A 23,621-nucleotide genomic window follows, 5' to 3' on the forward strand; every position below is an offset into this window, starting at 1 on the left:
CAATAACTAATAAAAAAATAGTCATTTTAAATTGGATTTGGAAGATTTTCTGTCAATATTGACAACAAATACATTTAGCAAGAAAGATTGTCTTTTTGATTTAAAAAAAACTATTTTTTTAAAGTTGTTTTTGTTAGTAATATTATTTTTTTTTTACTTTAATGTATTTTAAAATGTATTTAAAATGTATATAATTGTAAATATATGTATATAATTGTAAATGTAACAGTAAAGGTTTAAATTATTGTAAAAATGTTTTCAATACTACATTTTTTAATATTATTGTAAAAATATTTTCATATATTAAAATTTTTACTAATTTATTTATATTAAGTTAAAAAAATTAAATTGCAGCAATATAAATATAATTTTACAATAGTATAAAAGTAAAATCATGAAAAATACAGCTTAAAAAAGTAAAGACAAAATTAACATTAATAACAAAATTGCAATATATATACAAATATTTTTTTAAATAATATTAAAATAAGTGTCCTTTTGACATGCATTATTTCGGGCCACATAAAATGATATGGCGGGCCAAATCCGGCTCCCGGGCCTTGAGTTTGACATCTGTGATGTGTGTATTTGCCAGTAAAATAATAACACAGCCAACACAGGAGGGGTGCATGTTTTGATTCATTTGCACCCTGTTTGTGTGCAGCGGTTCAGCAGTAGAAGCATTAGCTTACACAAATTCGGAAACCCCTTTTTTGTGTTCTTTTTTTCCAACCGCGACAAGTATAGCAACGTCCTTGCTTAGTATTAATCATCAAAACATGTTTTATTATTGCAAAGTGATCAAGGTTAGGTAGATCAGTGTTATTATTACATTATTATTTAAGTGATAGGTGAATAGGTAATTAGTTATTATTTAAATAAATCATTCATGAATTATTAATTACATTTGTAAAAGTAGTACATTGAGGTTGAAAACTGATTTTTATTTTCAAGAAACCTAGTTCTACTGATTGTACTGTACTAGTACATATTCTACTTCCAAGGGAGCACAACCTCCTGCGGTTCATTTGAAAATGTGCCGTCAATCAAAAGTGACAGTGTAATCATCTTTGGGTCCATTAAAGTGATTTGATCTACAAAGTTAATTATTTTCGCTTGAAGTCAGCAGTGACTCGCGTCGTTCATCATCGGCCTTGTCGTCGTTGATTGCTGCCACTCTTGATTATTATATTTTTTTGCCAATTCTCTTCTCCTAATAATGTTAATTGTGTCCAACCCCCTGCCATAAATATTGGCAGCAACAAGTTAAGCAAATTATTGTCTTTTTTTTCTTGTGTTTTCTGTCTCTTTTACTCCCGTGTCCTCTTTACGTCTTGGTATTTTTCCTTGGTTGGGATTCTCTCCTCCGTCCCTCCATTCGTCTATTAGACAAGGTGACTGTGGCCATAAAAAAGGCTCCAGTCCTCCATTACACTACAGAGTGGCGAAGAGGAATAAAAGCCTCCGTGACATTCTGTCCCTGGTGGACACTGCATTGATTTTCCCCCATCTCTCCTTCTCACTTTGTTTCTGGTGGTGACCACTTTTTAGCCGTAATACTTCTCCTCTCTCTCTCCTTCCGCGGCGCTGCCCAGAGGCTACGTTAGCATTTGATGGTGTTTACTGCTGCTTGTGTCCCACGCGAAGCCTTTCCACCCAACTCAGATTCGCTGCTTTGCAATGTTCTGTCAAATAAATCAAAAGACGTCAAAAAGAGCTACATTTTTCTTTCCACTTTCTCATGCACTCGTGATTATTATTACAGTTCAAAAGTTAACTTGTTATATATGAGTTGTCAAATTTCTCTCCTGCTTCTAATGAACGTCCTTCTCCGTCATTACGGCATTAACAGAGTACTCGAATTGAAGACCACAATATTTAGTATGATGCCCCAAGTGTACGTTACCTATCAGCAGAGTGGAGGTGAAGAAGATGAAGCAAAGATATTGCTGTGTATGACAACAGTCATTCAGTCATGGACACATCAGATAAGCCTCCACTGTTTCATATACCTGGCATTACACCTCAGCGCACACACACATATTCTCCTTTTATCTTCTTCACCATCATGGCCTCAGTGTTTTCCATCTACCTGTCGCTTATTCTCTCTCGCTTACACTATGTGTTATTTTTTTCCCATTATTTGATCAAATTTAATTCATCTTTCCCGCTGTGTTCACCCAGGCTCAACATCTACAATCCCGCCTTTCGGGCGTGTACCACAAAAAGTGATTCCTTTAAACAGCGCGCCTTACCTTCTCCTCCTTCACGCCGTCCTCCGCTATCTGTTCCCTACCCTCGCTTCACGCTTCCCTACCCACAATGCAATGTAGGCCGTTTGTTTGAATTACGACCACAGTGGTACAGAGGTGACAGAGGAAGCACACAACTTTTTCTGGCGTGTACTGTGTGGTTTTTAAAACACAATTCCTGATGGGAAAAAGTGAAGAAAATAGTGTACACTGAAATATCTGAAGTTATATTCACTGGAAGTTATAAAAAATCTGAATTTGACTGAGATATTCATCAAAAATATACCTTTAAAGTTTATAGAAGATAGAATGGTATATACTGTACATGAATGAAGCGGCCTCAAATCTAAATCAATAAAACACCGTCATTTTTAGAGTATCATACAGTCGTCCCTCGTTTATTGCGGTTAATTGGTTTGAATGTTTGCAAAGTAGGATTCAGTATTCATAAATGGAATGTTTTCGTCTTTAGAGCATCGGAAACCTGTTTATGACCTTGTAAAAGCTAATACAGTAGACATGATAAGCAATGACAAGACATGATAACTCACTGCTAGCATTTGGAAAGTTCCTTGTTGTTGTAGCATCTCAAACGTAATGTGGGTTGATCGCGCATGGAATTAAAAAAGATGAATCGTCACCAGCCAGTCATCCATCCTCACTGTGACGTTTGCCACTTGATATATTTGATATATTTGATGCCAGTCTTGACATGCGTCTGCCATACATAGACGTGCACTCCGACAGTGCTGCTCGCTTTGTTTACATCACATTGTGCACCGCTTGTGCGCAGGCTACGGCACCTCTGAAGTGACAGACGAGACAGCCGCTGCTTTAAACACAGCAGAATACCTAGCTAGTTAGCCTCCAATTTATTTCTGCTAAACATAAGAATGGGTGTAAAACTGAGTGAGTAAGAAGGACACAATAAGAAGTCAAAAATGTACCACTTCCACACAGAATAATAGGCAATAGTCAACTATTAAACAGCAATCATTTATTATTTATTATTTAATATTTGAAAAAACGCGATAAAGTGAGGGGGCGATATTTGAACCGCGATGTGGCGATGGACGATGGTTACAGTGGTTAACTTCTTTTTACGCTTGTGTGGCAAAAATGAGACAAGGTGTACATAAATCTAAAAAAGTAAAAACCAAATGTTCATTCCACAATGTTCCACACCATTGCCTTACAGTTCCGTCATTAAAGTTATGACTTTTTTGTTTTTACGTCCTAATATTAGGCGGGTAGGTTGTTTTTTAACTTTAGTCTACCAGAAAAGTCATTCGTTGCTGTCCTCCTCCACCTCCTCCTGGGAACTGAAACCACTCAAATCGTATTCTTCAGCAACACAATTGAACAGCCTCATAATTCCTTTGTTGCACACTGTCAGCCTCTCTCTTTCGTTTTCACTCTTTGTCACTTTTGTCTTGAGCCATTAGCCATTTAGCTTGAGCTAAACCTCATCACTCAGTAGTGGATGGTTGGCGGTCCGATTAGTCCAAATAGAAGCTGTGGTAATTCTACACTTGATCAAAGTAACTTAAGATGTGTCAGAGATCGCTGCGTAAGACTTCAAAACGTGATATTAGCTTCCACTTCCCTCGTCCACATCACTACTTCCTGAAGCAGCACTCTAATCATTATGGGAAACGTAGTTAGCCGCATCACTGTACAAGCCCCAGGGTTCAAAGCGTAAGAAAAAAAGTAGTGGCTTATACACCAGAAATTACGGTAGTCTGTTTGCCCTGTGCTGTATCATTCCGCGAAATCGAGTGCGCAGACGGAGCACCCTACGCGTTGCTCACTCACTGTCCATGCGTTTTTCATTGAGTGAAACTGTTAAATAACCCACCACGGGGCCAAAAGAAGTTGTGAGTGCCAGCAATTTGATAAAGAAAGTGAGAAACACTATTGAATCCCATCTTGCCAGGATGTACGTGAAGCCCACATCAACAATAGGTTCCATTCGTTCATCATTTAGAACTATTCCGCATTGTTTTCTGCATGTAAAACTATAATTATTCTCTATAAAAAGTATTTTTGTTAGTATTTTTGGGTGTCTGGAATGTGTTAATTGGATTTCCTACGAGAAAAAGTGCCTCGGTTTTTGTACATTTCGGTTTTTGTCAGACCTTTTGGAACAAACTAATAGTTAATAATCAAAGTTTAGTGTAAGGAGATGTGGGGAGATGGCGAGAGGCGCTTTAGCTTGCTTAAAGGAAGAGTCTCTTTAATTGGGTAAGCAGTAGCCAACACTGAACTTGCAGGGAGATTGTCACAGAGTGAAATGAACAGGGGGTCAGTCACTTGACAGAACACTTACTACAATCACAGTGCCAACACAAAAATGACGTACGGTATAATCGGCAAGTAAACACACATGGGAGAACTTCCGCTACTACTGTGGAGAATAATAACAACCTACCAGCATGCTTTGCAGTACTTGTTTTGTAAGGAATCGCTAAAGGTTATGTTTTTACAGATAACATAGTTACTGTATTTATTATCCTCCTTTTACCTGTCACTTTGTCATGGTTACTAGTTTTATTTGAATCAGACTAGTATGTTGAGTAATGACCTCCTGTCTGTTGATGAGTTAGTCACTTGGTTGAAGCGTGATTCCGGACTGAATACTTGATGCGGCCCAGCCTCACCCAGACTCTACCTCCAGCAGCCCCCGGTTGAGTTGAGCTTGACACCCCTGCTATAGAGCTTCCACTGCACTAGATGGAAAAGGATATGTTACATTTTTCAGCCTTATTTTCCACAACTTCTGAACTTTGACAAGTTTTTTAATGGCAACGCAGATAATGTCCATTTTTTTCCTGGGTGGAAAAAGTGTTTGAAAGTCCAATCTTAGAGGTTCCACTATACTTGATTAGGATATGCCTCGTCAGCCTCATTTTCCACAACTTCTGCAGTTTGGCGCGATGCATGAACGCAGCCTGAACTTAACCGTCTTGTTCCACGGTTTACTTTCCCCATTTCGAGCTGTAAAAGTAAGTAACACTTCATATTTCTCTGCCATGTGAAACACTAAAAAGCAAGGTCATTATAGGCGAGCCAATACCTCCCACGATCCTGCTAGGAATGTCTCGGCAAGTCCCTGCCGCTTGGGTTGTGCTGCTTGCAGTGTGATAGCGATGCACTCTGCTTGGTTTTAACAGCAATATGCGACAACCTTCGCTTTGAGCCGGTCCGTGTCGATGCGGAGCTGCCACATGACGATGATTTTATTGCAGATGAGGCTCGTTTGGTCTGAGAGTGGAGTGCTGACGCCTGCAAAGCTGTAATGCTACAATGTCTACATGAGCTTCATGGGGTCTGAAATGTGAAATGAGCGGTTGAAAATCGCATTCTTAATATCAGTTTTATTTGCAGTATTTGATGGGAAAAAAACGACCTTTTGGTGGACTTTCCCCCCCGTAATGGATTGGTTGAAATTGATACAATTGTGTCTGTCCTAGGAAGACACGATTTGGATGGTAGTTTTAGAAAAAACTTCAGGCAGGTGAGTGGATGGGTGTTATGTTTTCACATTCTTAAAGAACCAATAGTACACAGCCAAACATTCCATCTTATAGGACCCATATTCAAGTATTTATTTGACCAATTCCACATATGAGGTCCCACAATAGTGTATTAGAAATAGCACTTCAACAATTAATCTATGATTAATCAATTATCCAATTAATCAACAATTATTTTGGCATGCGATTAATCTTTTTTTTTTATTTAAAAATGTAAATATTCTCTGATTTCAGCTTCTCTTATGTGAATATTTTTTAATTTCCTCTGTCATCCATGAAAGCAGACAGTGCCTCTTTTCTGATATGTTACGGACCAAACCACTAACTGTTTGTGTTTGCTTCATATTAATTTGATCTGTCTACGGCAGGGCTGTCAAACTGGTGCCACGGAGGGCCGAGACACTGCAGGTTTTTTTTCCAGCCGGTCACTAAAGCAGGTGATTTTAATGATTAACATTTCTTTCTATTTGAGGGAAGGAGCTCATCGAATAAATCACCTTCTGAAGAAACTGGGTGGAGAGAAAACCTGCAGTGTCTCGGCCCTCCATTGACACAGGGGGTCTAGGGACTAACTGATTACTTGATTAATCAAAACAATAATAAATAAGAAAAGTTCATTGTTAGCTGCAGCCCTAATTGGAAGTGTGTTCAGTTTAAAAGTGCTTTTAGTAAACCCTACTGGGTTTACCTACTTGTGTGTTTGTAGCTTTAATGCTAATGAGCTGTGTTTGTCCACAACTGTCTCAGACAGTGTGCGACTCCAAAAAGTGCTATTGTGTACTACTTGCATCCACTTTTTACAATCATTGGGGTTGAGCGTGACACTTTTCGGCTGTTTAGCTTGTTAGCTTCCGTTGTCGAGAGTGAACGACAATTAAAGAGAAGACGTCGAGTGTTATTGGACCTGGAACTAATTGATGTGTTGATGTTGACGCAAAATCGGGGGAGAAGTCATGCACAAAGACTGCTTGCCCTGTGAGCGAGTCGCATACACAGGAAATAATGTACTAAAAGCTGATCAATCACCAGTCACCATTAGATTTTATTTGGAGGTGCTCGTCAAGCCACGTGGGAGTGCTGGGTAGGCGGAGGAGCGAGCTGGCGTAGCGTACGCTGGAGCATAAACCAGGCTCAACTGCACTTGTGCAACATAACAGATGCCCTATATCACATGCAGCAGCATAACATTCAGGAATGAGACAGGAGGATACAAACACTAGCAACACTAGCATAGCTATGCGATGCTAAAGTGCTAACATTTCATTCACATTTTAACAGCAACTTCATGCTAGGTTAGCCTATTTGCTGAAGAAAACTGCTGTAGCTCTCTGATATTTGCCAGAGGGCCGGACTTTATTTTGAGATGTGTAGCGAAGCCTGCTTTTTTCTACCCTCCATGAAGTGGTGGGTGTATACGTGTGGCTAGGGGTGGGAATGAGGCGACATCATGTTCATGAGGGAGGACGTCATGAAAAGCCGTAACTTCAGAAGCGACCATTTGAGTGCTTGTTCTCCCAAAAGTAGAACAAATGAGGGAGATACATTTTTCTCATGTTTGGCGCTCATAAACAGCGTCCGGGGGGGACATGGTTACTGTTAGTAAGTAGTCAGGTGGTAGTGGTAGAGGTCGCATCTAAGCGTTAACAAAGGCAGGAAGGGGCTTGTATAAAACAAATGACACAATGTTAATGTTGACGTGTATTGATAGGCTGTGGTTGACAAACAGAATCATTTTTTCCCCAATAATGGTGGTTCCAGGTGGATTCATAGAGCAGAAAGATTGTGTGTGTGTGTGTGTGTGTGTGTGTGTGTGTGTGTGTGCGCGTGTGTGTGCATGCCAGATGGTAGCAAAGGGAAGGACTATATCAGTCTGCCAATAGGCTTCATCATAGACATGATTAAAGACACTAATTATATGGAAAGAAATTAAATTTTGGTCCTCCAGTCTTTGCCCTGTGACAAACATCCACCACACACACACACACACACACACACACACACACACACACACACACACACACACAAGCATCTCATGGCAGACTGATAGCAATCATGTCACTGCTAATCACGGCACTCGGTGAACAAAGCTGTCAGAGGAATTCAATCATGATGAAAGCGTTTACCCTCAGCCAGGAGGGACGCAGGATGAGGAACATGGCCTCCGATGTGAGTCCTCAACTTAACTCTCATTCCTCTCAGAAAATCTCACATTTCTGAAGAACTGTGATCCCACGCGGCGGCCGATTGATAAAACCAACCGCTTGCTCTGAGAGGTTGTGCCACTGATCTGATAAGACTTCGTTAGTCCTTCCCCTGAGAGGTGCTGGGTCCCTGTGGGTGATCCTCAGCAGAAGGAACATTAGTGGAGCTTTGCACGTGCAATGAAGCCTCACTTTTAAAAACACAGATGGACACACCACTGCACGGGTCTAACAGCCATTAGATCTGCAGAGTTGCTGTAGAGATGCAGGATAAGCCACAGAATGCAGTTAAACTGGCGCAGGAACTCTTTCCATCTGAGACGGTCTAAAAGACATGTCAAATACACATATTTATAGACAACATAACAATGCTGTATATAAGGTAACAGTCCCCTTGTGTGTTCAACAGAAAACAATGTATTTTTTATCAATTATTTGAAAAAATAATACAGTTAAATAATTAAAAAAAATGTTCAATGTAAAAATATGCCTTCACTTATTAGATCCTTCTCAATTGTTTTATTTCAATATTTCTGTTTAATTTCTAGGATTTGGGGGTAAAATTTGAGCCCCAGTCAATGAATGTATAGATATTTCCGTATTATTAATTTTATTAATTTATATATTTATTTTCCCCATAGGAAATTCATAATAGGAGTTCCTGCTTTGACATAGAAAATAGGAACAACAACATTTTAAGGACATTGAAAATCCTACGTTTCAGATCCTCTTAGCTATAGTATATTGGCTATTTTGTGTTTTTTTATTATTCAAAATTAATAAGGTTCTTGTTTTGACTTACATATAAAGTACTGTAAGTCGAGGCCAATCTTGGCCTGAGGGCCCATTTCTGTATTTTTTGTAAATATACAGTATTTCCATGTAGGTCCAGAGTGCTAACTGCCAGCTGGCCAGCGTCATTGGACGCACACTACATGAAAAATTCACGTTGCTGTAAATCAAATAGCATTTTATGGCCCTGATGCGCACGCGGAAAGTCGAGCGTGTATCTGCGCCACAGCCATTGAAAATAAAATGTAGTGTTTTTTGAGAATGATGTTAACCAGATGTTTGGCCTGTGCAGCAAACCTCCATCAACGTTTGTCTAATCCTGCTGATGGACAAACAAAGCAAGAGGGAAAATAAGTGGAGAGAGTCAAGGAAGATATACAATCATTGTTTGGTAGTTGCATTGAAACATTTCAAACACATTTCAAATGCACTTTGAAAGCACACAACCTTTTCCACCAACATGCAAGGTACGGTATGTTTCAGAGCTGCAACGATTAATCGATGAGTCAATGATCAATCGATTATCGATTAATTCATTGACAACTAGACAACTAACAAGACCTTCGCACACATCGGCTTTGACTTTGGAGACGTGATGGACATTTTTGCTTCTTTTGTGTTATGTTGCAGACCAAACCACGAACTATTGGTGTTTGGCTAATATTGATTTGTTCCTTCTATGATCTAACGCGATTAGTCAAAACAATAAGCTTCAAATAAGCGATAAGGAAATAAGCGTTAGTTGCAGCCCTATGGTGTGTTGTGTTATGTTGTTATGTTTATATTATGTTATGCAATGCGGTACGCTAGCTTATGCTATGTTACCCTGGAATATGGCATACATTTTTTTAATACATTTAAAAAAAAATAATTAAACCTCAAATGATGTCGCAATTCATGGAGCCATTTGTAGTTGCATCTAAATGAAATGCATGAATGGAAGCTTTATGTAGCGTTTTACAGGTAATATACATTTCAAATGCACTCTGAAAGTACACAACACCCTTTACACCAGTGGTCCCCAACATTTTTTGACCCACGGATCGGCTTGTGTTCCCACAAATCTCCCGGGGTGGGGGGGTTCGTACATTCTAGCGATCTAATTAATCTTATTTATTATGTATTGTGTAAAACTAAGACATGAATAACATCAAATTAAAAGCACAAAATGAATGCCGACCCACCATCCACCAGTTCAAGCCTGGAGTTTTTCCAGAGAGATTATTACATTGCTGTTTGACGCGTGTGGTAAAAGGCAGTGTGCTAGCATGAATTAACTTGAGACAAATGTGCACATTAGCACTCAATAAGTCATCAAAACTTACCTTTATGCATTCCCACATAGTATCAGCATTTGACACCAAATATGAGGTGAAAGGAAAATGGTAAAAATACAATAGAAAGTACAGAGAGAAAGTTAGCACACGCACAGTGGACATGCGTCACGTGAGACGGATGTAACAAAGAGAATCCGGCCACTTTTCAAAATAAAACATCCAAAAAAAAGTGCGGCCCGGTACAAATGGGGGTTGGGGATCACAGCTTCGCACCAGTGGTTCTCAATTATTTTCTGTCATGCCTCCTCCAGGGAACAGAAATGTTTTGTTTGTTTTTGAAATATTATTGAGAAAGTGATCGCATCTGTTTATTTCTCGGTACTGGACAGACTGAACTCGAAACTGAAACCAGGAAAATGCAAGAAAGTGGAGAGCTGTGAAGCACACAAGTGTATTCAAGAGCGTGTTGAATGCGATACATTTGTACATGTTGGCAGGTCTGCAGTAACATCGAACGTACTCCCTGCCTCTCAGTGGGCTTGCCCCACTATTTGAGAAACACTGCTTTACACCAACATGTGTGTTGTCTTTTGAGGTGTTATGCCTCTGAACTATAATATTAACCAAAAAAAATATCGAAAAAAGTCCGTTTAAACCTGGAATAATAGGGCAGTTTATTGGATTATACTTTATTATTTTAGATTTGGTAATACAAAAACTTAACTTGAATAGGAGAATTAAAAACCCCTCAATAAGTAACAAAAGAACAGATGCTGATCAGCTTGCCACAAGGAAGACAAAGCTAAGAATACAAACAATAAAATCCCTAAATTCAGCTTTTAGTCATCCGTATTTAGCTCACTGAAAAGTCTTTTTTTTTGGGCTTCAGTTGCCGAGCGACATCCCTGCAAGCCTAAAGAGACATATCACGGGTGTCCCTCACTGTGAGGACTGCTTCAGTGTCACATTTAGAGATGCAGCGGGAGTAGGAGGAGAGCGGAAGTGAAGGTGAGGGGGAAATGGATAAGGTTAGGGAAGGAGAACGATGCCAGGAGACAACATCGGAGACAAGTGAAAGGGGATGAACGATGATTTAGGGTGTGTGTTCACACTAAGTCGTGTTAGTTTCAGTTAAAAGGAACACGTTTGTTCTGCTAATACGGATCCTTTGGTTAAATGTGAAAGCAATGGTGCTCTTTAAAAGTATATTTTAGAAGCTTTTGCTGAAATCTGTCCTGCTATAAAAATAACCTACGTAGTCAACCCAGCAGGTAGCATTGACTTGACGTAATATTAAGTCCTGCTTCATGCATACGTTCTTTACTGCAGTCTTTGGCCCCGTGACAGAAATACCAGCGTGAATGTACCAAAGTGCACACTAAGAATCTTTTGGACATTTTTGGTCCAGAAGAAGTCAAGAGTAGTCATTCTCTTCTCACCGCAGGGAAGAGTGCTTGGGGTTATTGGGTTCATGGATCTAATGATGGTCTGATGTCGTCTATAAGCAGAGCTGAGCAAATTAAAATAAAAGCCAAGGATGGATGACTGAGGGGCACAAGGGAGAGGAGGCGTCCACCAATGAGGCGTGGGCCAGGCTGGGGGCGGGGCCGGTTGTGTTTTTGGAGAGAGGAAGGAAGTCGTGACTGCGGGTTTGATTTACGGCGGCTTTGCTTTTAATGAAATTGTTTCAGTGACAGAGCCGGTAAAAGGCCCTTAATGGATTGGCTGGCCTAATGTAATGAAATTACCCCCTCGCTCGCTACACGCTGCAAGAAAGAAAGAATAAAAGATGACATTGGGAGGAGGAGGAGGAGGAAAATGCAATTAATATTTACAGAAGAGACAAGAAGGAAGGAAGGAAGGAAGGGTGGGCTTAGCTCTCTCTCTTCCTCCCCCTTTCTCTCTCTCTCTCTTTCTCTCGCTGTCTCTCGCCGGCCAGTGTGGCGGCGGCGGCGGCAAGCAAGCAGGTGATAGGCTGACGCCACACTGGCTGTTCCGCCACTTCTTCCTCCTGGTGGGCTCTCCTCCTTTTCCTCTCCTCCTCCTCAGGGCAGCTCACACATCACAGCGCTGAGGTGAGAGCGGCCATCCCAATGCTTTTATGTGTGTGTGTTTTTATATACGTGTGTGTGTGTGTGTGTGTGTGTGTGTGTACTTTGAGCTCACTCCTTAGGGTATCACCTCCCCACCTACTCTTTACACACACACATACACACACACTCACACATACACTCATTCACGCCTTTTTGGTTAATCCCTCCTCCCCCTTGACTCTCATCTGTGTGTGTGTGTGTGTGTGTGTGTGTGTGTGTGCGTGTGCGCGTGTGTGTGTGTGTAGGCAACTGGACAGCAACCACATCAGCTGCATTGAAGATGGAGCTTTCCGAGCGCTGCGCGATCTGGAGATTCTGTAAGTGCATAATCCTCTTCCTCCTCCATCCTATGTCTAACAGGTCTGTCCCGTCTTTGCCTTCATCCTGTCTCATCCTCCTCTGACTGTGGCTCGAAGTTAACAAAGTGCTCGCAAATGTTGCATGCGCAAGTTTTTTCTTTTCTTTATGTGTAAATGTGGTTAATAGCAGAGCGTACGGTGGCAGATGTGTGTCCTTGATCAGTGCACTGCTACACACACACACACACACACACACACAGTTGTCGTTACCATGTAAAAATGTGTTGTCGCAAAGGTGCATTTTATAAATGCTCTAATTTTAGCCAAGGAATGTATTTAATTGGAAGGACTATGATTGGAGAGAGGCTGTTAAACGCTTCATCTGTAACAAGTTCATTCTTTCATCTTTAGCAATGGTTTGGAGTGCGTGAGAAAATGGAAAGTGAACTATAGCTCGCTTTGACCACATGATCATTTATTGGTCACTTATTTATAAGTATATTGTACAACGCACCAGCAACAGAATCAGTGTTGTAATAGTGGTAAGGTAATACCAGTAATATCAGTGGTGAGTTCAGAGCAAACAACACGCATGAGTCTTGCACCAACAATTGAGTAGCATTTTAAAGCGCATGCAGAGGCATATCAAGCTGTTGGATGCTGCATGACACTTCAAATGCAGCTACCCCCATCATTCATCAACGCGTATGAGTGTGTGTCACTTTATTATACATGATGTATCAGTTATGCTGTATTTCATGTGTGCTGAGTGTGAGTATGTGTCTGGTCATGACTATGAAGTGTCTTTTGAGGCCTACAGATGAGCAGAATGGTCAATTTGGTGCACATGTCTGATTCTCTATGGATAATGTAAGGAGTTAGTGGAAAAAAAGCACATCAGCAGGTTGCCTACAGCCACAGCTGCAAATGTTTTTTGACTCTGCGCTAATTAGAGACCCTGGGGGTTATTTGTTTTTGAATACTACACACCCAGCGACTACTGGCGACTCTTTGGTCAGTTGAATAGTGGCTTTAATTGGTGCATTTATGTTGGTTTCTGGTTTGGTTTCCCAAACGTACTAAAATATAAACAGTCAGATCTCGGTTTAGCCAAAATTTTGCCTCGCTTTTTTGTACACTGTCTCAGTTTTTGTACGATAGTGCCCGTAACAAAATACAGCCGTCCGTTGCTACATTGCGGGTTGAACATCGCTGCCTCACTCTATCGCGTTTTTTTCAAAAATTAGCTCATTAATAAATGGTCGCTGTTTTGTGGGTGCATACTGCCTATTATTAGTCGAAAATATGCATATTTAAGCAAATTGCACTTATTCTTGGCCTAAATTAAGCATTTTTAAGCATAAAAATGGCTAAATGAATGAAAATACAAATACAAGGCAGAAGAACCATTCTTATTGTGAATGTAGTACTGGATTCTACATTGGCCACTAGGTGTCGGTGTTTGACAAGTGCTAGACATGATGCCAGGGAACACATTCACTGTGACACACACATACAGGAGTTTTATTTATGTCTTAAATGGCTTATTTGCTCTTGTTATGGCCACAAAATATTGCTTAATGCAAGTGTAAAGCCATGTAAAGCTGCCATTACAATAGCCACTGCAGGAACTGCTAACATGTGAGTTTGTATTATCTTATTTTTGTCTAATATAGAATAAAGAAATAGAATAAGAACAAATAAATATGGGAATAAATATGTAATAAATAAAAAAATAAATATGTCGTACTTTGTCTAATTCTATATTGTAAAAGTGAGTTCTAAATGTAAAAGTGACGTAATGGGTGTTATTCATTGTCTTGAGGCCTCTAACAATGTTAAAAAAGCACGTTTAGAAGGTCGTAAACAGTTTTTTTATGCCACATTTACGGAAATATAATTTTAAAAAAAAATGAATCCTACTTCGTGGAAATTGACTTATCGCGGTCGAGTCTGAAACCAAGTGTCCACGATAAAAGGACGACTGTACTCCATTTGCCCTGGACTGTACCATTTTGTGAAATCGCGTACCCAAACAAAGCACGCCATGTGTTGCTGACTCACAGTCTGCGGATGGTTTTTAATTGAGCGTGACTGCGAGTGAAGAGAAACGTCATTGAATTTGATCGTGCCAGGATGTACGGGAAGTCAGCATGTGCATGTAAAACTAGAATTATTCTTTATAAAATCAATTTTTTTGTTAATATTTTTGGGTGTCCGGAAGGTATTAATTGGATTGGATTGAAGTTGCCTCATTTTTTGTACATTTTGGTCATTTGACCAAGAAAAAACGACTGCCATCATGTCCACTGTCATTGATCGCCACAACATTTACATATAGTACACAAAAGTAATGATAAAGATCACAGAAGACTACAATAATAAACATGAATCAAAAAAGAAATTCTGTCAGATTGAATTAATACGACCCACAAAAAACCCACCATCCATTTTGGGTCTTGATCCACAGTTTGAGGAACCGTCCTCCCAGTGTGCATTTCCATTCCCTTCCTTTGTGTTTGCATCTGAAGAAAAAGTTAACATTTCTGTTGCACAAATGTTGGCTCATTTGTCTGCAGGGCTTTTTGGCAGTGTGCTCATGTTGTGATGGAAAAGTTATAGGCAGAACGTGCTGCTGATAAAACTTGCAAATTAGAGAACCGGGATGCAGAGGAGGACAGAGGATGTCAGGAGTGGGAGGAGAGGTGAAGGGCGACACAAGTGGCCCCCAAAAGTCCACTCTGAGTCCTCTTTTAATGGCTGCTTGTTGATACGGAGATAGCCAAGGTCGATGGTGGGAGATGATGCGCTCGGGACTTCATATTCAGCAAAGAAACATTGGAAAGGCGGCAGTAGTAGCCATTTTTCACTGCATGGTACCTGCTCGACTCTACTCACCATTGACAGATACGATTAGGCGCTATTTCTAGTAAATCACTCATTAAGGCATTGTACAATGTATAGCTACTGAACATGGCTAGAAATGACAACCCCCCCCCAAACGCTAACATTTACTCCACAGTCTCTACTTTGGTGCAGCGCTCCGTGTTCTCACTGCCCTCAGTTGCCTCTCGGATTAAAAATGAATTGCCGAGAAGGCCATTCTTGCTCTGCTGCATTGTTGTGTGGTGGTGTGTTCCGTTGGGAATGATGCATTCAATGCGGCTTGGTTTTCGCAGTCTTTCACTGTCCTAATGGGTTCTTTAGCTCCCCCTACAGTCTTGTAGCAAAATTAACTTGAATTAAGTGACATTGGACCTAAGCTAAAGGAGTTACATTTTGTGTTATAATGCAAGGTATTTTTTTTTTGTTTAAGCAAAATTTGTACACAACTTGAAGCCGTAACATTAGCAAGCGTTAACACAACAGAAATGTGTCCTGGCTGGTCCACCCATCATCCATTCCTAATTTAGGTGATGTAGGGTTGCCATGGTATTGAGAGATATGCTATTCTCCATGTTGCCAAGCAGTGTAGCATGGAAATTGTGTTTTAGGGTGTTAGGCTGGAGGTTAAATTGTTGCATATTGTTGCTTGAAAGTAGTTTTTTTTTTCCTCTGGCATAGTAAAAAGCACAAATCTCATTAAAAAAATTGTAATGCCTAAGCTAATTTAAAACATATTTTTTTCCAATCATAATTATTCTAAAAAATAAAAAATGGAGATACATACTTTGCATTTGACAGCACAGCAATATGTCCAGCTTCCTGATTCTTGTGCAAGCGATGACATCATGAAGTCTTTGTTTGGTTCATAAGGTTGCATTGTCATCCGTCTCCTTGTATTGTGGTGAACCATCAAAGAGAGTTCAGTGGAAATGGTTCCATACTCTGCAATCAGTGTAGAGTGAGATGCTCCTCAGTTCATGTCAAGTTGCATCCAACACTTGTCAGCTTTCTTCTGGGTCCTCGGTCTTACTTGGGGTGTTGATGGGGGGGCACTGATACAAGACATTAGCAATTCATAAGCCTCTTGACAGCTGAAACGCCTGGTGGGATTTACAATGCACTGTAAATACACAGCAGACGGCGTGACACCGTACGCACCTTATTCACCCCCCGTGTGACGTTTTAATAAAGCCAGGTGCGCGCCCGTCAGCGTGCATGTGGCTGCCTTTTGCGTACACGCACACACACAAACGCACATGTGCCCATCTGTTCAGTCCACCGGGTCGAACTATGTGACCATAGTAGAAAATGAAAGGTCATGTGATTGCACCATTAGGTTGTTTCAGTCCACTTTTTCAAACAATTGTTGCACTTTATTATTGTAGTAGAAGTAGTAGTAGTATTTGAAGCTCATATATTTAGTTTTAAAGTCATTTTTACAGACGTACAGTATGTGGAAGACACAATGACAATTTGGATGATAAACTTTGTAAAAGGCTCAATCATAAAATAATAATAATAATAATAATAATAATAATAGTAAAATTCAGAAATTGCCTAGGGCCATGTGTTGTAATGTTTATTTATAATTATTATCATAATGTTATACCTTTTTGTTTTTTTAAACAATGTTATTATAGTTTCTATTTTTACAATAAATTATAGTAAATATCTATACTGTATATATATATATATATATATATATATGTACACAAACACACACACGCACACACACACACACACATTACTGGTCAAAAGTTTTAGAACAGTCCAATTTCTCTGCATGGAAAAACCTTCAGAACCATTTTTAAGTGTTAAGATGGTCTGTCTCTCTTCCGTTGTTCATTCCCTTTTTTCTTGCCATTTTTGTAGCAACAAATTAGTTTCTCCAGTACAATTCTGTTCAACTGATGTTCACGAGGGTATCGTACCACAACACTGTTTTTATGCAGACAGAGGAGGTAGTAAGTACTCTATAACACCTGTAGGAATGAGTTGCACCAACTGATCAACTTCCATTTCTGCAGAACAGCTTTAAATTGTTGACCCATTTTGCAATTCCTGAAACAGGCCTTCTTGTATACAATGTAATTCTGAAATACACATTATTTTTCAGTTTTGGGTAACCTTACCTTTTTTTTTAACCTCTGGCACTTCATCACTTACCTTTATACCATTTCAAACTATTCATTGGACTTGAGCGACTTGAATTTAATAAAATAGCTGGAAAAATTGGGGTGTTCTAAAACTTTTGACTGGTAGTGTGTGTGTGTGTGTCTGTGTGTGTGTGTGTGTGTATCCAGTCTTGCCCGTACTTTAGAAATAGTAGTACATAATATTCACAAGATAAATCACTTTTTATGAAGCTTCTTTGCTTCCATTTGTTAATAACAACCAAAAGTGATGAAAGAAATCTTTCAGACATCCCTTAACTCCTCTCTTCTTCTTCTTCTTCTTCCTTTTCTTTGCTGCTGTCACTTTCACAGCTGCTGACATGAAAGTGGGGGATGGGCTTTCTAAAAGAGAGCCTAGTTATCATTTATTTAGGCTTGTTACTCTTCCTTTTTTTTATACGTAGGGAGAAAAGCAGGATTCGGGGTGATGTTGGGAAGTAGGAAAGGAAGGGATCAGTGCTGGAACAGCAGCCAGTTTCCAGGATATCATTTATTTATTTGTTGTTGGACGCAAAGAAGAAGGACATGAGAGAGAAATGCAGCGGTGCTTCTGTGGATAACAGTGTGTGTTAACAGAGACATGAGTCAAGAATAAAAGACTACACGGCCTGTAAAGATGACAAAAGGCTAGCCATGTGACATTATTAAGGCATACGGAAGAAAAAAAGGAACATAATGGTGGTGATGGAAGATGGAGAGTATGATCACAGGCAGGGAGGCTGGGAGAGACATTAATTATTGATGCAACAAATGTCTGACTGACTGACTCAATTTGACGCTGGACTCTTTCCACACCACCAAGGCTGTCACATCCACTTCAAGTCATGAGGGTTACCTTCTCTTTTTTTGATAATGACCCAATAATTTGATTATTTGATATCCTTTAACACCAAAGTAAACACATAACCTATGACTTTCTGCTTACCAAATAAGGAGCCCACATTTGCTCTTTTTACACCTTCCAACAGGCGTGCCCTCATAGCAGGGGTCGGGAACCTTTTATTTTAGAGATATTTTAAGATGCATTTCCGTGAGAGCCATATAATTTTTTTTAAACACTGAATACAACTAAATGTGTGCAAGACCAACAGTCTTACAATATAATTAGTCTCTGAAAGTATTCTTTTTGATAACATCGTTATACTGAAGCTATCCAATCATAAATAAAATACTTACCATTAATGCGACTTCTGGTGCTGCATGGTTTTGCACCGTACTCCGTAGCTTTCTTTCTTTTTGCCGCCTTCTTTGTCAAAACGGGTTGCTCTGCAGGATTAGCGAGCTGACTATTTGATTAAGGAAGGGACGTTTACTTCTTGACATCTCAATGTCCCGGGTAGGCTACCGTATTATTCAGTAATGATGGAGTTTTGGTGTCTGACCCCCAAAATATTAGAAGGACAGCAGGCATTGGCTCTGGCCACCTGCATTGCTGGTAGAAAATGGATGTATTAAAATGCATGCCAAAGTTTTATATTTTCAACACTGTGATTTCTGTCATATTTTACTTAAATGTCATCCCCCCAAAAATTTAAATAAATGTTATTTTGTTAAGAAACGTCTGAGAGACAGATGCAGTCCTCCAAAGAGCCACATCTGGCTCCCGAACCGTAGGTTCCTTACCCCGCCTCATAGTGCACATGCGTTGTACATGGGTTATAATAGTTTATAAAGCCTTAATAATTAAATCACTATAATACAACAACAAGAGTAACCTGCTTGCCAAATAGTGAGCTGCACATAAAATAAGGATGCTGTTATGTCGGGTTTATACATTAGCAATTCATGACTTTCTCAGCACTTTATAAAGCTTTAATTAACAAGATAAGAACAGCAAGAGTGAATTTCTGCTTGCCCAAATAGTGAGCGCACATAGTCTTATTTGCCATCAATTTATAGTAGGGGTGTAGTTATGTAAGGTTTATAAAATGTGATTATTATAAGACGATCATTTTACGATTATAACGATTGTAAGATTTAAAGCTTAATGAACTAAATAAGACAAGCAAAAGTGAATTACTTTGTCAAACAGTGATTTATTTCTTTTTTTGCAACCACCTTGCAAAAGCAGATTGTTTGTTTTGGGTTTATACATAATTTGTGGATTTTATTAAACGCTTCATTAAGCATTTATGAATCCAATTCCCGCATATCACATTTAGTGGGGGTTGGGTTCCCACCACTTAACAATAAGGACCAAAATTTTTGTGAGTTGATGCACTCTTAGAACTAACTCATTCATTCACTAAAACAATTTATATGTAAGATATTAACAACAGAAGTGACCCCCTGCTTGCCAATAGTGAATTTATTATGTTTAGTGCCTCATTACTGTAAAAGTAATAATGAAGGATTATTACAGGATTATGAATTAGTTGCTCATGCTTTGTAAAGCCTTTACTGTATATAATACATATGATAACAGTTGTGAGTGAGTGCTTCAGTGTAATGATAATTCAGTGTGTCCCACAGCACTGTAATTTATTTGTGGTGGGCCACCGCACGTAAGTGATAATCAATAAGTGTTATAGTTATGCACATACATGTGTGCAGTCTTCCCTCTCTACATCGTGGTTCAAACAGCGCTCCCTCACTCTATCGCGGTTTTTCAAAAATTAGTTAATAAATGATCGCTGTTTCGTAGTTGACTTTGGCCTTATTGGTCAAAAAATATTGAAAGACAAGTCATATGTAATATTCTGGTTACAAGGTGCCAATACATTACATTACCTTAACTTGCACTATGGACTCAGGCGTGGATGCAGAGTGAAAACAAGTTCTCCTCCCATTCCGTGTGGAAGTGGTGCGTTTTTGGCTTCTTACTTTGTTAGGCCTGATAACAAATTTTGCTGGACGATAATTGTCCTACAAATTATTGCCAACATTATTTTGACACATGTTTTTCATTAAAGTAATGATAATATATGTATGTAATATTGTCAACCTTATTTTGAGAACATTTTATACTGTAATGATAACATATGGCATTATAATGCGAGTACACCATATCAAAAGCAATAAACTTTAATTTCTCAAGAGTATTTAACATTGTAATTGGAATGTCAAGAGCTTTTAAATCAAATAAATCAAACAACATAAACAAAAAGGGAAACAATGAACTCTATTTTAGCAAAAGATGCATTTAAATAAAATTGAAAAAATTGCACTTAAATCGCAATCAATCACAATGTTTGTGATTTTGAATCAGTCACTTCTGTTATTGTCAAAAAACAAAACAAAACAAAAAAAAAAGTAGATACCCGGAAATACTCTGAAGTTCACATCAATGCAGATGTCAGCTCATTTGCATATGCATGTCTTTGATTCACTTTCACAACATTGTGTGTGGAATACGCTGTTTACACTTCATGAGGTGTAACGTTTTGTGGGCGTTTTTTTAAATCAAAGTACAACATGCATTTGGTGCACAATGAGGTGTTATACTTCACTGAAACCTCAGTTCCACCATTTTGTATTATTTATTTCATTGTCTTTGTCACAAACTTTTTCATGTCACAAAATAACGATGCGCAAACGGGCTGAAATTGACATCAAATTGTGCTTTATACACAACAAGCACGAAGAAAATATTTGATCGTGTAGCATACAAACACAACTAGGAAGTCGTGCACTCGCTAGTGCGTAGCACAAATCTCCTCGCTGGGACAAAGAGACTGAATGACTGACAGGAGGGTTCACTCACTCATTCATTCTGCTGTAAAACCAACGTGCCCAGGTGTTGAGACATATGTACAGAGTGAATCCTCTTGCCATCCAGCCTGTTTGGTAGAAACAGAGGAGAAAAACAACCACATGTCAATATATTGAGGCCGGCAAAATGATCTAATTTGTTTTTATTTACCGTGTGGTTAATTGATTTATTGATTATCGTGACATGGCTATACTTTGTCCTTCCCCACTCAGTTTCAAACCCTTTCTTAAGGTTAGAATAAATCAATTTGAGGCTAACTAGTTAGCTCGGTAGCTTGCTATTGCTTAAAGCGGTGGCTGCCTCTTGTGTCCCTATAGAGATCCCGTAGCTTGTGTATAAAAATTGTGCAATGTGGTGTAAACAAAGATAGGATGATAGACACACGTCGATGCCATGCGATCGACACACTTTACGTTCGAGATGCTACATCATAGAACTTTCCCAGTGCTAACTTGAGTTATTATGTCTTATCATATCTGCTATGTTATATAATACGAGTATTTCATGTCTACAGGGCTCTAATAATGTTTAAAAATGTTTTAGAAGGTCATAAACAGGTTTTCCGTGCTGTTCCATTTATCAAAATTGTATGCAACTTTGCGAAAATTCACTCATTGCGGTCGAGTCTGGAACCATTTAACCGCGATAAACGAGGGACGACAACACACTTTCTCCTTACGAACGTGCGTTGTGATTATCAAAAGCCACATCAAGAAATGACCAAGTCGTATCGTATCTATGTAATCGATGAATCAATTGTTTGGGGGGTTTAAGGACCCCCAAAAGGGTGGACTTATATGGTAGAATGACTCAGTGTTGAGTATTAGAATAAAAACTTGATAAGAAGGGACTAAACACACACACAGCCGGCATTCACTCAAAGCCCATGAATGTGCTGAGAAGTGGCGTTACATAGTATTGTTATCTGTTCTGAACCTTATGCATATGAATGTTCTGTTGGGAAGATAATTGATGAGCCATGTCATTGTTCTGCGGTCGGAGCCTTATATGACTGAAAGTACAATAACGGACCACTCCTCTTCTCTCTCACCGGCAAGCAGCTCACAACAATGCATGTGTGTTGTGCATTTTACAATAAGAGCCAGAATAAATTGACAAGTGAAAACAGTAGCTTTAACTTCAGTTGTTGTTACACTGTAAAGTAGAAGAGTGTACCTAGCAGTTCATACTTACATGTAGTAATGTATCAGCATGAAAGTAGTGTCTCAGTATTGTATTCCTGGCAACAAGTTCCTTGGTGTATTATTGTTTTTTTATAGTCGCTTCTTAATCAACAAGCCTCAGCGTCAGCATGTTTAACCGTCCTCCTCAAAATCAATCCACGCTGCTGAATTGAGATGCAATGGCTGCATTTGACCCCAGATGGAGGTCGCCTTCATATCCGGGCCTCGGCCGTTTTCCGATGATGAAAATCGACTCTGCCGCTGCTTCTGCCATGGTGAAAAATTAAAAGAGGAAATTTGCATGCGGCGATGACTTTAGGTTGGGCGCCCGATGATTAAATGCCACCAATTTGCACGTCCCGAAATGTGAAATGAATTGTGGGATTGTTTGCGTACATTTCGGCAAAAACATGCCAGGGAAGATGAAGGGTTTTGACTCCCAAGATGTGCTAATTGCAAACAGCTTCATCTGAACTGACAGTTTTTGCGGTTTATGACCAGACTATTCATCATGTACAACATCTACTCTGTCGCTTTGTTGCACTCATGTTTAACAAGATGAAAATAACTTGGAATTTTCAACATTAAAATGCACTTCATTGGCCGGAATGTGGGAAACTTGTAGGGAAATAGTCTTGGGATGTTTTTAAACAAACATAAAGTGGATGCCTGTTATGTTTTTTATTATTTTTAATCAACTTGAAAGCTAGAAATGCTCAATTTAGTGCCAAAAGACAGACAACTGTATTTTTGCTTCACTGAAAACACCATTTTGCTACAAAATCCTATATTTTCCCATCATCTTAACACAGTTAAGGCACTTTTACCGACATACTTTTTAGAGCTGCAACAATTAATCAATGAATCAATGATTCATTGATTATCTAATTAATTGACAACTATTCAGATTTTTGATTTATTGTTTTTTGGATTTAAAAATGTAAATATCCTCTGATTTCAGCCTCTGATATGTGAATATTTCTTAATTTCCCGAGTCATCCATGGAAGCAGACCTATTATCTTTGTGTTTTATGCAAAACAAGGTATGCACACACATCAGCCTTGACTTTGGGTGAACAGTGATGGACATTATTGCCTCTTCTGGTATGTTGCGGGCTAAACCGCTAACTGTATTTGGTTCATATTGATTTATTCCGTCGAGGACTATTGTGTTTTCATGTGGCCTATGAAAGCCTGGAAATAACGCATGCCAAA

At 39.2% G+C, this 23,621-nt stretch overlaps 1 protein-coding gene across 2 annotated transcripts in view; it reads left to right on the forward strand.

Annotated features, from left to right (window-relative positions):
* The window catches only part of slit3 (slit homolog 3 (Drosophila)), a 292,011-nt gene that overhangs the window by 143,661 nt on the left and 124,729 nt on the right, over nt 1-23,621 (forward strand). Inside the window, exons 1-2 of one of the 2 annotated variants that reach the window (XM_054792930.1) lie at nt 11,987-12,133; nt 12,397-12,468. Coding sequence is in view for 1 of the 2 variants with exons in the window: in XM_054792929.1 (XP_054648904.1) it covers nt 12,397-12,468 (72 nt within the window). In the remaining variant the exon portion in view is untranslated. Of the gene's footprint in view, nt 1-11,986; nt 12,134-12,396; nt 12,469-23,621 lie in introns of those variants that run through there. The other variant, XM_054792929.1, reaches the window with a different exon arrangement.

The sequence above is a fragment of the Dunckerocampus dactyliophorus genome, chromosome 11, assembly GCF_027744805.1.
Source record: "Dunckerocampus dactyliophorus isolate RoL2022-P2 chromosome 11, RoL_Ddac_1.1, whole genome shotgun sequence".
NCBI lineage: Eukaryota > Metazoa > Chordata > Actinopteri > Syngnathiformes > Syngnathidae > Dunckerocampus > Dunckerocampus dactyliophorus.